Source organism: Physeter macrocephalus, chromosome 14 (genome assembly GCF_002837175.3).
Source record: "Physeter macrocephalus isolate SW-GA chromosome 14, ASM283717v5, whole genome shotgun sequence".
Classification (NCBI taxonomy): Eukaryota; Metazoa; Chordata; class Mammalia; order Artiodactyla; family Physeteridae; genus Physeter; species Physeter macrocephalus.
In genome coordinates this window covers 86,108,859-86,122,889 of record NC_041227.1, presented here as the reverse complement: position 1 = coordinate 86,122,889, position 14,031 = coordinate 86,108,859, and the positions used below count along the sequence as shown (strand labels likewise).

At 43.3% G+C, this 14,031-nt stretch overlaps 1 protein-coding gene across 3 annotated transcripts in view; it reads left to right on the top strand.

Annotated features, from left to right (window-relative positions):
• The window catches only part of MAP2K4 (mitogen-activated protein kinase kinase 4), a 102,842-nt gene extending 90,087 nt beyond the window's left edge, over nucleotides 1-12,755 (top strand). For 2 of the 3 annotated variants that reach the window (XM_024127633.1, XM_024127634.3), the window contains 4 exons: nucleotides 1,867-1,944; nucleotides 4,553-4,701; nucleotides 8,850-8,895; nucleotides 10,089-12,755. In XM_024127633.1, coding sequence (XP_023983401.1) covers nucleotides 1,867-1,944; nucleotides 4,553-4,701; nucleotides 8,850-8,895; nucleotides 10,089-10,202 — 387 coding nt within the window. In that variant the 3' untranslated portion in view covers nucleotides 10,203-12,755. Of the gene's footprint in view, nucleotides 1-1,866; nucleotides 1,945-4,552; nucleotides 4,702-4,831; nucleotides 4,994-8,849; nucleotides 8,896-10,088 lie in introns of all 3 variants that reach the window. The other variant, XR_003682788.2, reaches the window with a different exon arrangement.
• Nucleotides 12,756-14,031: the final 1,276 nt, after the last annotated feature.

Sequence of the window (14,031 nt, the reverse complement as noted above, 5' to 3'; positions counted from 1 at the left end):
TATGGTTGCTTTACAATGTTGTGTTAGCCTGCACTGCACAACAAAATGAATCCGCTATACACATACAGATCTCCCCTCCCTTTTGGACTTCCCTCCCATTTAGGTTACCACCGTGCATTAGGTAGGGTTCCCTGTGCTCTACAGTATGTTCCCCTCAGTTGTCTGTTTTATACGTAGTATCAATAATGTGTATGTGTCCATCCCAGTCTCCCAATTCCTCCCACCCCACCCCTTTCCCCCTTGGTATCCATACATTTGTGATCCATGTGTTATTTAGAGGTGTGTTGTTTAATCTCCAAATATTTGGGGATGTTTTAGACATCTTTCTGTTATTGATTTCTAATATAATTACTTTGTGGTCTAAGAACATGCCTTGCATGATTTCAGTTTTTAAACATAAAGTGTGTTTTATGGCCCAGATCATGGTTTATATTAGTGAATGTTCCATGTGAGCTGGAGAAGAATGTGTATTCTGCTGTTGTCGGATGGAGTATTTTCTCTCTTGGTTGACTATCTGGGATTTTTATGTGATGTGTATCTTATCAGGTAAATAAATATATCTAAAAGTAAAAGTGAAGAGCTTCCAATGAATATTTATGCAACACAGTACTCATATTCAAAACAAAATGCATAGGTCTCCAAACTAATTGTTGCTGACAGGCAGAGAACATAACACAGTGACCATTATGCTTCTCTGGACGTTTCTTTCAACAGCAGTTACTGTCAGTCTTAGCTAAGGATCCATTGTCAGCTCTGTGCTACTGATACCCCCTCTCTCTTTTCTTTTCCATCCCTGACACACTATGTAAATAATGGTCCCTTATTTCAAGGAAATGTAAAAATGCTCCCTTCATAGAAATTATTAAAAATGATTTTTGCTGTTTTTATGATAGGATAATATATTATGATACTGGCAATGCCTTAATTTGGTTAACAATTAGCCTAATTGACAAATATCTCTAAAGATATAGATGTAAATCTATATCTTTTAAAAAATTTTATTTATTTATTTTTGGCTGCGTTGGGTCTTCGTTGCTGCGCGCACAGGTGTTCTCTAGTTGCGGCGAGCGGGGGCTACTCCTTGTTGCAGTGCGTGGGCTTCTCACTGCGGTGGCTTCTCTTGTTGCAGAGCACAGGCTCTAGACGCGTGGGCTTCAGTAGTTGTGGCACGTGGGCTCAGTAGTTGTGGCTCGTAGGCTCTAGAGCGCAGGCTCACTAGTAGTGGCACACGGGCTTAGTTGCTCTGTGGCACGTGGGATCTTCCCAGACCAGGGCTCGAACCCATTTGCCTTGCATTGGCAGATGGATTCTTAACTACCGCACCACCAGGGAAGTCCCGTAAATCTATATCTTTAAAGGTATAGATATCTAGCTTTATGATAAAGAGTGAGTGGAGCAATTATAATAAATTTAGCTCATACTTGCTTTTGTGTCTCAAATATACTGTAGTATGTCCTTATTCACTGAAGCAAAAAGTGATAAGATCTGAAAACTTAGTCTTTTGTTTCTTCTTTTTACCATTACTTGCTACTAATCTGGCCCTATAATTCTTTATGTTTTTCCTTTTTCCTCCCCTTTTCTCCCTCTGTCTGTTCTCAGCTTCAGTTTTGTAAACTCTTGTGCGTCCTTAGGGGGAAAAATTAGGCTTGTATTCCCTTTATGGAGGAAGCCGTTGAGTTGGGTCTTTCCTTGCTGTTCGTTTTCAGTATAATATTGGCTTCCTATTACTCCCAGTCTGTCCCTAGACATGGATTCCTCTAGGAGTGTGCTGGCATTCTGGCTGCCTACCCAGCTCGTGCTTCCATTACTTGCTCCTGGAGTGTGTGTGTGTGTAATGAATGACTGTGATTTCTCTTTGTGTTTTAGCCTGAAAGAATAGACCCAAGTGCGTCACGACAAGGATATGACGTCCGCTCTGATGTCTGGAGTTTGGGGATCACATTGGTATGTTCGTGTTCGCTCAACCTTGTCGTTGTCGTGTTATAAGACATTTAGAGATAAAAGAAAATTTAACCATAACCAGTCTTTCACCACTCATAAGAACATATCCAGTCTCTTCTAGTCTTTGATTTTATATACCTATTTCTCCCTGCCCCCCAAGTGTAGAAAAACAAGTTTTTGTCTTAAAAATCAAGCTAGAGTTGATTATTTCCCGTGTGGTTTTGTGAAGCGCCTAGGGCTCCTTAATGTAGTGGCTCTGGATCTCTTGGCCACGGATACTAGGAGTCAGAACTGCGCTCAGAGCAGGAACAGGGAGGCCAGCTCACCTGTGGTCAGTGCAGCAGTGCAGCTGCGTACCATCTCAAGCAGGAGTCGTATGTCCAGTAACACTGTGGACAGTGTGGGTATTAGGTGCACATACTTATACGTATGAAGGTAGTTATGTACTACTTGGAATCTTCTATTCACCGAATAGAAAAGTCACACATGCTGAGAGTAATTCCATTGTTGAAGGACAAGAACCACCGAGGTGACAATTCTCAATGAAAGTTCTGCCTTAGAACAACACTGAGCAAGAATAGTAAGAAGACTACTTAGTTTGTAACTAACAAGCACGATGAAATAAACTGTCTCACCTGTGGACTGTATTGAAATTTTGGTTTTATTTTATTTTATTTTTATTTTTATTTTTATTTATTTATTTTTTTTTTTTTGCGGTACACGGGCCTCTCACTGTTGTGGCCTCTCCCGTTGCGGAGCACAGGCTCCGGACGCACAGGCTCAGCGGCCATGGCTCACGGGCCCAGCCGCTCCGCGGCATGTGGGATCTTCCCGGACCGGGGCACGAACCCGTGTCCCCTGCATCGGCAGGCGGACTCTCAACCACTGCGCCACCAGGGAAGCCCGGTTCTATTTTAAAAATAGATTTATTTGCTGATTTCCTTATTACCAAAATTTGTTCTGAAGTTTTAGATTTATTTTCTTGTGCTTGCTGTTTTACCAGGGCTGAATGGCATTTTTCTGATCTCAGACAGAGCAGCTTCTTCCACATTGGATGTGAATTTTCCATCAGTGTAGGTGGGGCTGTGTCCTGTTTGGTAGGCATCTTCAGTAAGACCCCAGAGCCGCGAGACACCAGGTTCAGAGCAGTGAACTTTTCCTGTAGCTTATTAAATCATCTCCATTTGTTTATTGGCTTTATCTGGTACTAAGATCCTCTTCCTGAGGATCACACGCCCTTGTGAGCTGTCCTCGGTGAGTCACTGCGCCCCACCTAATGAATTCTCCGTCTAGAGACGTGAAGGCTGACAGCTCGGCTCTGCACAAGACTCCATCTGGTTTCCCTTGTGAGCAGACATGGGAGACACCTCGTGGAGTCTTTCCTCAGCGTGAAGCCACTAACCAAAGGAGATTCCTTCCCAGTAAGTCAGGAGAGAACACAGAACTTGGGAGTCTTTTAGGTCTGGTGACTGGAGCAAGACTTATAGCTACCAACTGAGCCAACCGTTTGCATATAAGGGATAGTCACGATTCAGAAATACCTATCTACGTCCAAGCCAGTTATGCTTAAAAAGCAAGTTCTTACTTTATTGTAAAAACAAAATTTTGTTCTGTGAAAGGTTTTAACATAGGAATTTTTTTAGCAATTTCCTTTAGTACCTCTGGCTGAACTTTATTTAAAAGCAAGGCGTTCAGTACTTATAATTGTTTTTTAATTTTTCATAGAGACATTATTTTCATATAACTTCTTAAAAATTATGAGATGTGTGAAATTAACTTCTAAGATCCTAAGTCTTTCACTGTATGATGTTGTATCCTACTGTTTCCTTCTCTTATTAAAACCTGTTCTCAAGAATGAATCTAATGAAGCAATTCCCATTGTTGTGAATAATCAAGGAGGTTTACTTCTTCCCAAGCGTTTGTATTTTTATCAAAAAGAAACCTCAGCCAAAGGAGTGGATTCGCGCGTGTGTGTGCGTGCCCACCTGCCTGCTTTCCCACAGGCGCATGTGCAAGTGGAGACGGTGCTGAGCTGGAGGAGGCCTCTTCTGGGGAAGAAGGCCCTCCCGTACCACCTTCCGGTCGGAGGACGGCTTTAGGATTGCTTGCTCACCTTCCTTTCATTGTGCAAACTGGTACTTTAACATTTGACTAAACTGACAAAGTCAAATCTCAGTGGAAGAAGCTCCAAAACCGTCTTCTCAGATAGTGCTCTGTCATGTGCCATCTCTGATAAGTTTGGGGTCGCCTGTCAGTGCACGTAAAATGGGGCCGTGCTGCAGATTTAAACCTAGTTCGCGGAAAAAGCACAATTTCTAGGTTTCCATTGTCCTCAGAACGGAGTGGGAGAGAGATGAGAATACAGTTCACAGATATGTTTGACCTGTGGCAGATACGGACATACTGTCTTGATTTCTAAATATCCCTCCACTTACCCATAATAATTTTGAAGATTGCACCTCAACCTGATCTTGATTTGAGTCAAGGCCTTTTTCAGGAGTTTTGCTTGGAGTTTAGATTTACAATGTGGCCTTTCCAGTGTGGAGTAGTAAGTACTGGATTAATAAGTAATGCCCAGTGTATTTTGCTTTTTCCTCTGTGTTCTCTTTAGTACGAGTTGGCCACAGGCCGATTTCCTTATCCAAAGTGGAATAGTGTGTTTGATCAACTAACACAAGTTGTGAAAGGAGACCCACCACAGTTGAGTAATTCTGAGGAAAGGGAATTTTCCCCAAGTTTCATCAACTTTGTCAACTTGTGGTGAGTATTTGATTTATGAATGCTCAAAGATATACGGTGAGAGGACAGTGAGGTGATTACTTAATCTTAGCAACATTGGTACTTTATACTGGGGAAGGGGAGCCTTCTTCATATCGCTCTGTCTTCTCAGCTGGGACTCTGGATCACTGTGGCTTCATGGAAGGCTCCAGCTAGCCTGGAGAGGCATCACTCTCTTATTCTGCTACTCAGGTACTGATGAAAAACAGATGTGGGTGGTGGAGAAGCTGCTGCCTCCAGATTTCTAGTACCTTGTACAAGAAATACAGCCTAGGTGAGATTGATCATCTTATTCTGATGTGGTTCTAACAATGAAATTGTACCAGAATCACTTGGAAGATTTTACTAAGTTAAGATCCTGCCAGATCAGACTTTCAGGGGTGGCTCTCTGCTCTGACCTGACACGTAACCCAGCTGGGTGTATGTAGTAGTGTCAGGCCCAAAGCTCAGTTGGTAGAACCATATGCTGGCTCACAGAGACCTTATTCCCAGGAACCTTATTCCGATAAGGTTCCTTATTCTAGGAACCTCACGCCTGATATTGTTCACTCCCCTTTTTACAGGTGTGTATGTGTTTGTAGCATGTGAGAATAAATATACACTGATATGGCAACAGGAAAGTCGTTCCTTGTTATCTAAATTTTAAATAAAACCTGTTTTGTTATCATTTGAATATTTTTGATAATTATTCTGTTTATCCAACATGATTTAAAAGTAAGATATATTTATGAGCAAAAAGCCAGAGCATTTTGTATATTCTTCTTTTCATTCTTGAAAATGCTTTTCTTTTTCTTAATTTTTTCTTTCCAGGAATGCTGTTTCTCTCTACTCTTTTAGGTCCTATAAGACTAAGACTTAATGTTTCACGGTCTAGCATTGCCCTCTTTTTGAATATGTAGAAAGCATTTGTTTGACTCCAGTTTTCAAGTCCCTTTCATCTTCTCTAACCAAATTCTACTGTTGTGTTGGTTTTCAGAGGGGAGAAGAATACCTCAACATTTTTAGATAGAAGAGGGCCATAAGGATGACTCTAATTGGCTGCTTTTTCCTTTTAAAAAGCAATCTACTTTTACCAATTTGCACACATATGTACAGTATATAATTGCAAACTGTGATCATTTTATATATTCCACTTTAATGAAATCTTTGGTTAAAAGAATCTGTGTGAGTCATAGAGCATAATATCTAAAATAATCACCTGGGAACACTCCACCAGGATTGCTTTCTTCTTAATTCCTGATCTCTCTATTGGTTTTGTTTTATATATATATATATATATATATATATTTATTTATTTATATTTACTTTTTATTTCTGTGTCCTGTGGTGCAAGTTCTCTCCCATAAATAATGGTTATAGACTTGAATCTCACGTTGTTTTCCCTGAGTAGGTACATAGTTCCATCTCATTCCAGATCATTAAGGTCTACAGTTGAAGTATTATCTGTTTTTGTGATATGCTTGTATCAGCTCTCCACATTTGTCCATTCTCCCTTCTACTATCCCTGAGCATTTTCTATTATCTAACCTGGATCATTCGGATTCCTATTTGGTTTCCTCATAATCCAGTATCACCTTGTTCCAAGCCATTTTCCTTCTTTTTGTCACAGCTGTATTTTTTAATGATGCATGTCTATCCAATCATTACTTCTTGTTGAAAACTGTTTAGAACGTGCGTTCTTAATGGAGTGCTGTCACCCCCCAAGGGACAAAAATTTGTTCTGGAGAGCCAGAAAATCTTGCATAGTATAATGGTTTGTAGCAGATATGCAGTATTTAACTTTCATGGGAAGGGAGGGTAATAATGAAAAAATGATCAAGAAGCATGAAGTCTAATGCTAAGAAAAGCAACAAGTGAAAACCTACCATATAGCTCAAGGAACTCTACCCAGTGCTCTGTGGTGACTAAATGGGAAGGAAATCCAAAAAAGAGGGGATAAGTATATACATATTGCTGATTCATTTTGCTGTACAGTAGAAACTAACACAACATTATAAAGCATCTGTACGCCAATAAAAATTAATTTAAAAAAAGAAAGAAAAGCGACAGACTAGAACATAAAGCTGCTTTTAATTGAGATGAGATTATGGAATAGTCTAAAATACACTTAAAATAAGTATATTTAAGATGCCCAAGGAAGTAAAGGTGTAAGTTTCATTAAAACTGAGGAAGAAGTAAACAGAAATGAAACAGTTTGATATGAAAACTAATTAATTAGAAGGCTTGGAAATGAAAAAACATAGCTATTGATACAAAGATACAAGAGATGTGATGTACTCTGGACTGGAAACACTTGAAGACAGAGTTGGGGAACTGGAAGATGGACTTGCAGGGTTTCCCAGCATGGTGTAGACTAATATGTATGAGAGAAAATAGTTAAAAATCAGTGAGAAGAGAATGAGTAATTCTAAGATGTATATAATGGAAATGAAAAACAACTCTGAAAGTGGAGAAACAATATTTAAGGAGATAATAGTAGAAAAGATTTGAGAATTGATCTAGGATGGGTGCTCAGATTTCAGTTAAAGTCTCTGTATCACATAGGAAAGATAAAGGTAAATTTATACGCAGGTTCGCTGAAGCAAAATTGCAGAACGATGAAGTAAGAGTTGGCAGGAAGAGAACTCAGAGAACCTGCAAGAATGAATGAATCAGACTGACAGCAGACTCGTCATCAACAACACTAGTTGCCAGAAAACAGTGGAGTCATAGCTCCAGAGTGCTGAGGAAAAATAATTGTCAACCTCATCCTAAAGTTTTATACATGGGCACTCAATTATCATTCAAAATAAGGAGGAAATATAGATTTTTTTTTTTTTTTTCAGGAAGGGAAAGCCTAAGAGTTTACCATTCAGAGATTGTTTTGAAAAGATATATTTGACCAAGAAGAAAAGTAAGCCCAGCAAAAGGGTGTTGCAGGTTGGTTCCCTGGAAAGTAGGCTTTGGGGACAGTAATAAGTGAACAGGAAGTTGGTTAAGTGGTAGGTAGTGATCTTTGGATCAACAAACAGCAAAGGGAGGGAAAGCAGGGCTAGGCAGAAAGGGGAGTTGGGCTGCAGTGCAGCCTCAGCAAAAGCCTCCACCAGCCCTGTAGGAAGCTGTGAAGCTGGGCTGGCCCTCCAAGGTTGACTCGTACGGGAGGAGGGTCTTGGATTTTTATGGCCCTTTGTGGATCAGTCATTAGATACAGGCTGGCGCCAGAAGGCCATGGTGGCTCTCTTCAGCTGATGCCATCCCTTAGAGGCCACAACCGAGGGCTGCCTGCTGGCAGCCCTCCCGGCAGTGGAGGAGTAAGTCCTTCATTCCTAAAGAGGGCCTCTGTGTAGCACAGTGAGGCATCCACTACAGAAGGTGCAGTTGTGAAGAACAGCACTGAGTTTAGATATAGGGGACCTGTATTGCCCAGATTCACGTCTGATACTAAAAAAACGAATGTAATTGAGGTTGGAGGAGAGTGGTGATTAAGGTACGGTCCAAGATAGATCAGGAAAATACAAACAAAATGAAAGCACTTCTGGCAACATTAATTAGACAAGGTAGAATTCAAGGGGAAAATGTCAGGAGGGCAGAGGTTTTTAATATATCAATATAGTCCTTAGTACTACTGTAAACTTTTGGAACAAAGAACACATAATTAAGATACAGAGTGCAAAAATGTTTTAGTTCTCAGGATAAGTTTATAAAATTCATACGTAGTTTATCTCCCAGACTAGCTGGATTACAAGTTTCTCTTAGGGTAGTGTCCGTATATATGTGTATATATTTAGAAACACATAGGTACACAGACGTATACACTTACAATTTTATACTTATACATGCATTCATACATTTAACTACATAGTATTCTAACATGTAGCTATGCCATGATTTATCCAATTTTCACCAGTTAACTTGTTTCTAATTTTTCACTAATGCTCCTACATTGAATATGTTAAGGGTAAATCCTTAGACTGTAGATTGCCTGATTTTTTTGTGTGTTTTTTATGTTTGGCAGGTTGTCTGCTTGGTGACTTTGTATCTGAAGGAAAAAAAACCTACTTATTTGATTGTAATACTTTGTTCGTGAAAATAAAAGTACTTGGGTAACTTGTGTGTCCATTTTAATGATGTTAATTTTTGTGTTATTTTAGCCTTACCAAGGATGAATCCAAAAGGCCAAAGTATAAAGAACTTCTGGTGAGTCTGAGACTTTGGGAACTGGAGATATCTCCTCAGTCCTGAATCCTCCAGCATGCTGGTTCACTAAGCAAGCAGCCGGCCTCTCTGTCATAGACTGCTTGACCTTAATGAGTGTTGTTAAAGAATGTTTTAAAGCAAAGAGATTTGGAAAGAGAAAATTTGTAGGTCTGATTTTCCTACTAATTTACTAGCTAGATTCTCATGGAAAATGTTGGCCTTTACATGTTATGAAAACTACCCGAAGGAGCTTGAGCGTTCACTTTGAGGAGCCGTTTCCACCGCGTGGCCTGTGTGTGTGACACGGCCATAGGGATTTACTCTGCTTGTCCTGCCTTGATTAAAAGCTCTCACACAGACTGACGGCGTGTGGCCAATTCTCATTTCTTTGGAAGTTCTCACCCTTCCATGGAACTCGGACTTTTTAAGCAGTCTACCGGATCTGGCCTGGTCTTGGCAGTGAAGGAAGTCCTGTGACCTAATAATGTGGGAATATTTTAGGAAAAGACCCACTTGTCACACTAGCTTCTGGTTCTCCAAGGATGTTAGGTAGAACTCCAGTCAACCCCAGCACTGACTAAACGTATTTGGTCAGTGTACTTAGCAAAGCTATGAAAGAAAAATATCGCTGGGGGTGGAGGACGAAAAAGTGAGTTTGCAAGGCAGATACAGAGCCGTAGGCTTTGGAGAGCACGGCGCACGAGCTCATGGGAGAAGTTTCCATTGTGCCTCTTTGGGAGTGGGGGTCAGAAGGGTCGAAACTGAAACCTTTTTGTCAGGTCCTTCTGCTACACGTGGGGAGATACGGGAGGTTGGAGTTTATGCCTGTGTCCCACGAGGACTAGCGACCGGGATTCACGCGGTTCTTCTTGGCTCTCAGATGGCGGCGGCGGCTCCAGCTATGTTTTGTGCTGAGGAAGGTACCGTCCTGGTACACAGATAAGTTTCCAGACCTCACGGCCAGGGTGGCTCCTCCAGAGCCTGACACCGTGTATCGTATCTCAGCGGCTCACACGCCTTAACACGTCTGCGTGGAGTGCAGACCGTGCTTGCCTTGCTGCAGCCATTCACAGCTCACCTGGCCGGAGCCTGCAGTTCTGTGCTGTGTCGAAACTGGGAAAAGTTCCGTGTGAGCTCTGATGCGAATATTGATCATTTTTCTTTTCTTTTTCTGTTTTTCAATATTCTTGCAGAAACATCCCTTTATTTTGATGTATGAAGAGCGCGCTGTCGAGGTCGCATGCTATGTTTGTAAAATCCTGGATCAAATGCCAGCTACTCCCAGCTCTCCCATGTACGTCGACTGACATCGCTGCTACGTCAGACTCTAGGCACAAGGGCTGAGAGGAAGCAAGACGTAAAGAATCTTCATCCCGTACCACAGTGTTTTTATTGCTCGCCCAGACACCATGTGCAATAAGATCGGTGTTCGTTTCCATCATGTCTGTATACTCTCGTCACCTAGAACGTGCATCCCTGTAATACCTGAGCGATCACGCGGTGTCAGTGCCGGTCAGAGAGACCTCATCCTGCTCTTTCGTGATGGACGTATTCATGAAATGTGGAAGTTAGTATATGATCAATTTGTTGACCGTGATTAGATCACATCTTAAATTCATTTCTAGACTCGAAACCTGGAGACGCAGCTACTGGAATGGTGTTTTGTCAGAATTTCAAATACTGGAAGGCTGCGGTGATGGATGCGCTGTGTCTGAACACAGACTCGGGCTGGAGTGAGAAGAACGGGCACAGCCAGCGAGACACATCGCCTTCTGGAGCTGGGAGATGGAGGAGGGAGTTACTTTCTTCACCAAGTGCAATAGATTGACTGACGTGACGTTCTGTTGCTTTACAGCCACCGCCGATGTCTGGGGATGGATGTACTTAGCCACATTCCTTCCCTGTTTGAGATATCATGTTAAATCAGAGGGAGTTTATCTTTACCAAAAACCACGTTGCGTTCAGAGAGGTGAACATGAAAAGATTGAGACAGGACAGAACGTGTTCTTTTCTCCCTCCCCAGTCCTCTGCTCCTCACTGGGGAGGCTCAGGAGTCTGCCACTTGTCAGAGAAGGTGCTGATCCTAAGAATTTTCATTCTCAGAATTCGGTGTGCTGCCAGCTGGATGTTCCACCTGCCACAGACCACCTGGACTGGAAGAAGGAAAAAGTATGGAGGGCAGAGTTTACAGATGTTTTTAATCCTAGAATCTTATCTGGAACAACTTGTAGCAGCTATATATTTGCCCTTGGTCCCAAGCCTGATACTTTAGCCATCATAACTCACTAACAGGGAGAAGTAGCTGGTAGCCATGTGCCTTGATTGATTAGATAAAGACTTCTTCTAGGCAGCAAAAGACCAAATCTCAGTTGTTCGGCATCGCTGGCCCAGGTCTTCAGCTTCTGCATCTCTTCACCCACCTGTGTGGTCTATTACCACTATGTGACTTCTGCTTAATCCAGTTTTCCGCCTTTTTCTCCTGTATCAGAAACATTTCTAATTACCAAGGATGTTCCTTACCAAGGATTTTTAGCCCCCAATCTCTCACATGCTCTACTGTTTAAAAGGCTGAGAAGCATGGGGCCCAGCTGATGTGGTAGGTGATGAAGGAGCATCTTTTCTAGAGATACCACTTGACCAGAGGAGGGTGGTGAAATGGCAGGCTCTCAGGTGAGATCATCACCTGCGAGAGTCTCTAGCAGGTCACCACCATTTCTTGGAATTGGGAGTCTACAAAAACACAAAAACCAAAAAGCCCCCGAAGAACCCCAGAATAGTTCTAAGAGGCCATTTAAATCTGCCATCTTCTGCCGTCCTTCCTCCCTTACCCATGGGCCGGGTCTCCGTGGTTTCACTCTGGCCTCCCTGGCCCCGAGCGTTTGTGTGGCGGTCGGTCAGGCGGCACCGTGAGTGGCTCACGCACACTGGAGTAGAAAGCTGCCGTGGTCTGAGACGCAGATGGGGCTGCGACGGAACCAGATAGTGGTAGGTGTTGCTGTGTCTCCTCCCAGGTGACGGTCACAAACACTTCTCAACAATAAAGGGAGAATGGTGCTGTTTACAGTTACATCCCTGTAAATCTCAGAATTCACCCATGGTTTATCGCTTTGGTCCACTTGCCTGGTTTTCCTGTTTTCTCCCCCATGGCACCTGAAGCCCAGGCTTCCCAGTGCTCTACAGGAGGCCCTGACCACACCAAGCCATCATCCTCCACTGTTCCCGGGGACTCCAGAGGAATCTGCATCTCTGCTGTCAGCCTTCTGTCTGGCTCAGCATAGGGTCACTTTGCCATATACCAATGGAGATAGGAGCAATTCTGACTGTCCAGGAGCTAATCTGACCGTTCTGTTGTGTGGATGGCCACATAAAAAGGCAATTTTAGTGTATTAATCATAGATTATTATAAACTATAAACTTAAGGGCAAGGAGTTTATTACAATGTATCTTTATTAAAACAAAAGGGTGTATAGTGTTCACAAACTGTGAAAATAGTATAAGAACTGTACATTGTGAGCTCTGGTTATTTTTCTCTTGTACCATAGAAAAATGTATAAAAATTATCAAAAAGCTAATGTGCAGGGATATTGCCTTATTTGTCTGTAAAAATGGAGCTCAGTAACATAACTGCTTCTTGGAGCTTTGGAATATTTTATCCTGTATTCTTGTTTGAATTCTTCCTCTATTTAAGATATATACGTGGAATCAAAGTGTTTATGTAATGGTTCTATCCTCTTGCCTGCAGGTCAGTTGTAATAAATCTAGGATGTGATGATGACTTTGTAATTTGATTTTCTGAAGTCAGACCCTGAGGGGGAAAATCAAGTAAATTCCATTAAATTATCTGTGCGTTTCACATTGGGGAAAATTCTCTTCTTCTGGAAGTGTGTACGGCTTCTTTCTTTTTCTCCCCCCTTCTTCTGGTTGCTGATTCTCTGCTTATTCTTCTTGGAGAAAAGCTTTGCTTTCTGTTTGAGCAGGCGTGGTGATGGGGTCAGTTCAGATGTGTCTCTTTGCTGGCTGCCCTGGCCCGACCCCGCATTTCTTACTGCTGGAGGAGGAGGGTGCCGAGTCATGGTGGAGGGACGGCTTGTAAGAACCCGGCCCGCCTCGGCCCGACGTCTGGCTGCCAGCCATGCTTCCTGCCCCCGGTCCTGTGGCTGCTGGGCAGGCATCAGGTGTCGGCTCAGGTGCATTCATTCACCGCCGCCCGAGAGAGGAGGGCGTAGGGAGGAGACTGGTGGGTCAAAGGCCTGCGGAGGTCAGACCTGGGAGGTTTATGGATGGAGGACAGTGGAGATGAGCAAAAAGCCGTAGAGGCCGGGGAACTACCACAGAGAAGAACCTGGAGCTCCGGCCGCGGACTGGCCTGTTGTGCTCCCACCCCGTCGCTCCTTGGCGACATCCCGACTCGCTGAACGTAGACTCCTCCAGCGCCTTTTCCCCTTTCCCTGGGCCTGCTGCTGACCTCTCAGAGGCGGGAGACGCCTTTACAGAAGCAGGTGTGGTAGGTATCGAGCCTTGTCCACGGAAGGGTGTGGCCAGAGGAATCCCGGCCCCTCTGGCTGAGCCTTACCTGCTGGGGAACGGAGACCCCGTGGAGTTCCCAGACCCCAGCTGAGCACCAGCCGTGCGCAAGACAGACTGTCGTAGGTGGACCGCGTACCCCGTGCTTCGAGGACGCTACCTGTGTTGCTCGCCTCAGCTTATCCTGACTGTAGCCTTCCGAAGTCAGGTGGTAGCGGCCCTTTTTAGAGATGAGAGAAAAGGCTCAGAGAAGAGAAGTTCTGGCTCTGATAACAGGGAGGAGGGCCGAGATTCACATCCAACACTTAGCGTAAGAAATTACATTACTTAAAACACTGCCGTCAAGGACGTGTTGAGCTGAGCGTCGGGAGATTGAACTATGGGGATAACTCCACTCACAAGCCTTACCAAGGCCTGCTTTGCTGTCGCGGAGTCCGAGGTTCTGGGGCCACGCTGGGGCTTAGTGGCCCCCGTGAAGGAAGCTGTGTAGAAGGTAGTTACTTAGAACTAAGCAGAGAACTGTAGGTCCTAATTCTTAAGCGCAACATCTGAGAATTCAGTGTAGAAGCCTTGAGGTCCCCATCAACGTGATGATGTAATGCGGCAGCCACT